We start from the raw sequence: 7,448 nt of genomic DNA, 5'->3' as shown, positions 1-7,448 counted from the left end.
AGTGATGATGTGGTGGTGATGATGTCAGACTGGTGATTGACAGAGGAGGCGGGTCCGATTTGACGTCAGGCCAATGACTAGTTGGAGCGGTTGGCCGGGCTGACATCAGGACTGTGATTGGTAAGTGCAGCGTGGCATAGGTTGACGTCAGGTGGGTGATTGACGAATGAGGCAAGCCCGGGCTGGCTTCAGGGCGATGATTGACAGAGGTTTGACGTTAGCCGGCCAATGACAAACGGATGTGGCGGGCCCGGACTGACGTCACGCCGGTGATTGACAGGCGCGGCGGGGCCTGGAGCCCGCGTGTTCTGCGGATAGCGGGGGCGAGGTGGATGCAGGCTCTGCTGCGGGGAGTCTGTCGCTGCCGCCGGCTCCTCTGCAACCCCAGTCCGTCTGTCTCCTGTCGTCGCCGCCGCTGGCTGCGGAGCGGTGAGTGCACCGAGTCGATGCAAGGTGTAAAGACACCGCCGGCTGGAGTGCGGCTGCTTCCCGCCGCGTGGCTTGCGGAGCCCGCCGGCCGCGGAACGCAGGAGTGGGGAGGGGGAAGAGGACTGTTTTGGAGGGTCTCCAGAGTCGCTGGGCTGGGAGGGGAAGCAAGCGCCCAGGGAGCTTTTCTTTGCCTGGGGGCTGAGATTATTTTATTTGCGGGGAGGGGGGAGCGCACGCATTTTCTTCGGCAGGGCTGAGGAGTGGGAATTTAGGCATCTTCTCTCAGGGGGATGGGGACCCCCGAGTTTTCCTTTGGCGGGGAGGGGGGGTGGAAAGTTCCCAGTTATTTACCCCCCCCCCCTTTGCAGTGGATTGGGAGGAGTGAGGGTGGCTGAGGGCAAGGTGAGGCGTGCTTGGTCTTTGGATGGTGAAGGGGATGAAGTGATGACAGGCCCCACCAGGTGCCCTCCTTGGAGGGAAGGGGAGATCCCCGGGCTGCCTGTGCCCGCCGTCGGTCCCGCGGTCTCTTTACGCTGGGGGTCTTGGTGTACTGTCTAAATCGGCCACCCTCAGAGTGGAGGGGCAACACCATCCTTTCCATCTGGGATAACTCCTACCTGATGGCATGCATATCGATTTCCTCTTGGGGGGGATATCCCTCCTTCTCCCTTCTCCGCTGTCTGTCAGCTCCCCCCTGGGGGACCCTCCTTTCCTTTCTCCCACGGTCCACTCTCCTATCAGATTCCTTCCTCTCCAGGCCTTGACCTTTCCCACCCACCTGGCTTCACCCATCACCTTCCAGCTGACCACCTTCCCCTCCCACCAACTTTTTATTCAGGAGACCCCCCCCCCCCTTCCTTTCCAGACCTGAAGAAGGAACCCGGTCCAAAACGTTGACTATTTATTCCTTTCCATAGGTGCTGCCCTACCTGCTCAGTGCCTGTAGTGTTTTGTGCTACAAGGGTCCTGGGTGTCCTTGAAGAGGAATCACTGAGGGGGTCAGGAAATAGTGTAGTGTAGCCTTAATTGCAATCGAGTTTCAGACTGTGTGTAACCAGATAGAGATCACTGAGACCGACTGTAGCTGGATTATTGTCCATTGCTGGAAGGGTGGACTATTGATTAACAGAGTGCAGTGTTGAAGTTACAGTGGTTGGCTGTGATTTTTATATATAATGGAGCAAGTTTAAAGTGTAACTCCCACACAATGCAAGTCAGATAGTAAATATGGAGAGGATTTATTTATTGAAACATAGAAAGTCTACAGCACAATACAGGCCCTTCGGCCCACAATGCTATGCTGAACATGTCCCTAACTTAGAACTACCTAGGCTTTACCCATAGCCCCCTATTTTTCTAAGCTCCATGTAGCCATCCAGGAGTCTATTAAAAGACCCTATCGTTTCCACCTCCACAACCACCGTCGCTGGCAGCCCATTCCATGCACTCATCTCTCTCTCGTTTATAAAAAAAACTTACCCCTGACATCTCCTCTGTACCTACTTCCAAGCACCTTAAAACTATTTTGCCTTGTGCTAGCCATTTCAGCCCTGGGAAAAAGCCTCTGACTATCCACAGGATCAATGCCTCATTATCTTGTACACCTCTATCAGGTTACCTCTCATTCTCCATTGCTCTAAGGAGAGAAGGCCAAGTTCACTCAAACTATTCTCTTAAGGCATGCTCCCCAATCCAGGTAACATCCTTGTAAATCTTCTCTGCACCCTTTCTATGGTTTCTACATCCTTCCTGTAGTGAGGTTACCAGAATTGAGCACAGTGCTCCAAGTGGGCTCTGATCAGGGTCCTATATAGCTGCAACATTACTTCTTGGCTCTTAAACTCAATCCCATGACTAATGAAGGCCAATGCACTGTATGCCTTAACCACAGAATCAACCTGCGTAGCAGCTTTGAGTGTCCTATGGACTCGAACCCCAAGATCCCTCTGATCCTCCACACTGCCAAGAGTTTTACCATTAATGTTATATTCTGCCATCATATTTGACCTACCAAAATGAACCACCTCACACTTATCTGGGTTGAACTCCATCTGCCACTTCTCAGCCCAGTTTTGCATCCTATCAATGTCCTGTTGTAACCTCTGACAGCCCTCCACACTATCCACAACACCCCCAACCTTTGTGTCATCAGCAAATTTACTAATCCATCCCTCCACTTCCTCATCCAGGTCATTCATAAAAATCACAGTAGGGGTCCCAGAACAGATCCATGAGGCACACCACTGGTCACCAGCCTCCATGCAGAATATGACCCATCTACAACCATTCTTTGCCTTCTGTGGGCAAGCCAGTTCTGGATCCACAAAGCAATGTCCCCTTGGATCCCATGCCTCCTTACTTTCTCAATAAGCCTTGCATGGGGTATTTTATCAAATGCCTTGCTAAAATCCATGTACAGTACATCTACTGCTCTTCCTTCATCAATGTGTTTAGTCACATCTCAAAAAGTTTAGTCAGGCTCGTAAGGCACAACCTGCCTTTGACAAAGCCATGCTGACTATTCCTAATCATATTATACCTCTCCAAATGTTCATAATCCCTGCCTCTTGGGATCTTTTCCATCAACTTACCAACCACTGAGGTAAGACTCACTGGTCTATAATTTCCTGGGCTATCTCTACTCCCTTTCTTGAATAAAGGAACAACATCCGCAACCTTCAATCCTCCAGAACCTCTCCCGTCCCCACTGATGATGCAAAGATCATTGCCAGAGGCTCAGCAATCTCCTCCCTCATTTCTCTCAGTAGCCTGGGGTACATCCCATCCGGTCTTGGTAACATCCATCTTGATGCTTTCCAAAAGCTCCAGCTCATCCTCTACCTTAATATCTACATGCTGAAGCTTTTTAGTCCACTGCAAGTCATCCCTACAATCGCCAAGATACTTTTCGGTAGTGATTACTGAAGCACAGTATCCATTAAGTACCTCTGCTATTTCCTCTGGTTCCATACACACTTTTCCACTGTCACACTTGATTGGTCCTATTCTCTGACGTCTTATCCTCTTGCTCTTCACATACTTGTAGAATGCCTTGGGGTTTTCCTTAATCCTGTCCGCCAAGGCCTTCTCATGGCCCCTTCTGGCTCTCCTAATTTCATTATTAAGCTCCTTCCTGCTAGCCTTATAATCTTCTAGATTCCTATCATTACCTATTTTATTGAACCTTTGGTAAGCTCTTTTCTTCTTGACTAGATTTACAACAGCCTTTGTACACCATGGATCTTGTACCCTATCATCCTTTCCATATCTCATTGGAACGTACCTACTCAGAACCCCACGCAACTATCCCCTGAACATTTGCCACATTTCTTCCGTACGTTTCTATGAGAACGTCTGTTTCCAATTTATGCTTCCAAGTTCCTGCATGAAAGTCTCATATTTCCCCTTACTCCAATTAAACTTTTCCCTAACTGGTCTGTTCCTATCCCTCTCCAATGCTATGGTAAAGTACATAGAATTGTGATCACTATCTCCAAGATGCTCTCCCACTGAGAGATCTGAGGACCTGATGAGGTTCAGTTCCCAATACCAGGTCAAGTACAGCCTCTCTTGCAGGCTTATCTACAAATTGTGTCAAGAAACCTTCCCGAACACACCTAACAAACTCTACCCCATCTAAACCCCTCACTCTAGGGAGATGCCAATCATGGCACAGGCCTCTCTGCACCCAGCAATCCCCCAATTTAATCCTAGCCAATAATGGGACCATTTACAATGACCAAATAACCTCCCAACCGGTGGATACGTCTTTGGGCAGTCACAGGGAGAAATGTAGAAACTCCTTTGAGGGAGTGGCAGGACTTTTCAGACGAAGAACCTTCATCATTTCTGTTCAGAGGAGATAAGCCAGGATGTTGCCTGGATTAGAGAGCACTGCTTCTGATAGGTTGAATGAGTTTGGACTTTTTGGAGTGAGGGAGGATGGGAGGTAATTCGATAGAAGCCCCTCTACTGTCTGTTATGCCACTGGCGTTTAGGGCAGTAGTGAAGGTCCTCGATCTCTGGCAGTGGTCAGGGCTTCCTTCATTGTGTCAGTAGCTTCCTCTTGGTTTTAACTACTGTCAGTCATGCAAGTCCTGGGTGGAGACTCAGGAATACTATCACAATCAAATGTAGAAGGATTCTTCATTGCTGATTCCATAACAGTTTAGTTTTACCGGTCAGGGTTGTTAGCCCTGAGCTGAACTCCCGAACCCAGAGGACCGGTGGACCACTCTTAGTCTGGCCTCTACCCTTTGTCCTGTTTGGCATGGGTGACCCTGCCAAGGGCCAGAGCATGAAGTCCTGACTCCAGACAACATCGCTCTCCGGGTCTTTGAGGCACACAAGTGTCTAAATCCTAAGACAAGGCTGTTGTCCTCTTGGAGGTTGATAATGGTGTAAAAGATTATAAGAGGCATAGGTCAAGTGGATAACCTGACTCTTTCCCAGGGTAGAATTGGCTAATACAAAGGGGCGTAGTTTTAAGCTGTTTGGAGGAAAGTATTGGGGGGGGGGGTGTCAGGTAGGATTTTTACATGGGTATATGGAGCATATTGCCAGGGATGGTGGAAGAGGCAGATACATTCAGAACATTTATGGGACTCTTAGATAGGCATGTGGATGATAGAGAAAAGGAAGGCTACGTAGGAGGGAAGGGCTGGATTGATCTTGGAGTAGGTTAAAAGGTCGGCATAACTTAGTGGGGCAAAGGGCCTGTACTGTGCTTTGTTCCAACATTTGACCCATCAACCCCTCTCAGAGTGGTGACTAATTCAACGAGATAACCTCTTCTGAAGTCCCGAACACAAAAGGCCAATCTTGGGCAGTTCCTGCTCCCTAACCCTGTTGATGTGTACAGTCCAAATTGCACCAGTCTTGAGATAAGTACATTCCATCGTTAGGTTCAAAGGCCAGAGCTGCTCCAGTGAGCAGCACACGGCACAGACAGTACCAGCCACTTGCAGCAATCTAACACGGTGAGATGTAGGAGAAAAAATAGGCCAATTCAGCCCATTGAGACGGCTCCACCTTTCCATTGTGGCTGATTTTCTTTTTCAACCCCATTCTCGTCCCTTCACCCCTCTCTTCTTACCACTGAAGAACCTCTCAAACTCTATCTTAAACATAACCAATGGCCTGGCCTCTGCAACCCTCAGTGGCAACGAATTCCACAGATTTTCCACCCTCTAGCTGAAGAATTTCCTCCTCCTCTCAGTTCCAAAGAGATGTCCCTCTGTTCCAAGGCTGGACTCTCCCAATAATGAAAACATCCTCTCTCCGTCTCCACTGTATCCAGGCTGTTCAGTATCTGGTAGGTTTCGATGAGACTCCCCCATTATCCATATTTGTTTATCACGTGGACATCCAAACGTGTGTTTTTCCTAGACAGCCTACCACGCAAAGGTGTGCTGGGGGCAGCCCACAAGTACTCCCATCAATCCTATCAAGTACAGGCCTAGAGCCATCAAATGCTCCTCACATGTTAAGCTTTTCATTCCCAGGGTCATTCTTTTTTTTATAAATTTTTTTTATTGAATTTTCAAATGGGTTACAGAAAGAGAGAAAAAGTTATCAACTCTTCCCCCCCTCCCCTTAACCCCTGCCCCCTAACATATCCCTATAGAAGAAAAAAGAAAGAAAGAATGCCTGGATATCGGAAGATCCCCACATGCTCCATGGAGTTCATAATAGCTTTAATATGTATATTTATTTATTTCCCCAGATAACCAATAATTTTATCTTCGGAGCACCTATATATTTAATCCTATCTTTTGTAAATAAGGGTACCAAATTTTCAGAAATATTTCATATTTATCTCTTAAATTATAAGTAATTTTTTCAAGTGGAATGCAGCTAAAAATTTCATTCTTCCAACGATCTATACTTAAGTATGAATCCGATTTCCAAGTAACTGCAATAGCCTTTTTTGGCTACTGCCAATGCAATTTTTATGAATTCTTTCTGATATTTATTCAATTTGGATTTTGATTTTATCCCTTCAATATCGCCTAGTAAAAATAATGTTGGATTATGTGGAAGTTGTATTCCAATAATTTGTTCCAGTAAAACTCTTAAATTTGTCCAAAAAGGTTGTATTTTAAAACAAGACCAAGTAGAGTGTAAAAAAAGTACCAATTTCTTGATTACATCGTAAACATTGATCAGATACATTTGAGTTTAATTATTTATTTTTTGTGGTGTAATATATAATTGATGTAAAAAGTTATATTGTACTAATCTTAGTCGAACGTTTATTGTATTTGTCATACTGTCAAGACATAATCTTGACCAACTTGTTTCATCAATTTTAATATTCAAATCAGTTTCCCATTTTTGTCTTGACTTGTGAATTCCTTGTTTACTTGCCTGTTTTTGAATCAAATTATACAATGCCAGAAATAATTTTTTTTATTTTTCATTAGGTTTCGGCAATAACATTGTTTGACCCAGTTTATCTCTTAAATAAGCCCTTAATTGGAAATAACAGAAAAGAGTGTTATTTGATATTTTGTATTTATTCTTTAATTGGTCAAATTACATTAATATACCTCCTTCAAAACAGTCTCCTATATATCTAATCCCTTTGTGAAACCAGTTATATAAAAGTTGATTATCCATTGTAAAAGGAATAAGTTTATTTTGAATTAAAGGTCTCTTTGCTAATAAAGATTTCTTTATCTCATCATCAACATTTATCTTATTCCTTAAATCAATCAAATGTTTTAGTATAGGAGATTCTTTTCCCGTATCCATTTAGATTCCCATTTATATATAAAATCTTCTGGTATATTTTCTCCTATTTTATCTAATTCTATTCTAATCCATGCCAGTTTATCTTCATCAAAAAAAGATGCAGTAAATCTAAGTTGATTTGCTTTGTAATAATTCTTAAAATTTGGTAATTGTAACCCTCCTAGGTCAAATTTCCATGTCAATTTTTCCAACGATATTCTTGACATCTTGCCTTTCCAAAGGAACTTCCTCACACATTTATTTAACTCTTGAAAAAACTTCTG

General features: G+C 44.9%; 1 protein-coding gene across 2 annotated transcripts in view; it reads left to right on the top strand.

The window, feature by feature from the left end:
* The first annotated feature begins 271 nt into the window (after window positions 1–271).
* The window catches only part of LOC140715869 (CTP synthase 1-like), a 64,785-nt gene continuing 57,608 nt past the window's right edge, over window positions 272–7,448 (top strand). For both annotated transcript variants that reach the window (XM_073028352.1, XM_073028350.1), the window contains exon 1: window positions 272–429. In XM_073028352.1, coding sequence (XP_072884453.1) covers window positions 333–429 — 97 coding nt within the window. In that variant the 5' untranslated portion in view covers window positions 272–332. The remainder of the gene's footprint in view (window positions 430–7,448) is intronic.

Source organism: Hemitrygon akajei, chromosome 24 (assembly GCF_048418815.1).
Source record: "Hemitrygon akajei chromosome 24, sHemAka1.3, whole genome shotgun sequence".
NCBI classification, from domain to species: Eukaryota; Metazoa; Chordata; class Chondrichthyes; order Myliobatiformes; family Dasyatidae; genus Hemitrygon; species Hemitrygon akajei.
Note: the sequence above shows the minus strand (reverse complement) of the source record. Positions and strands in the feature narration are given on the sequence as shown.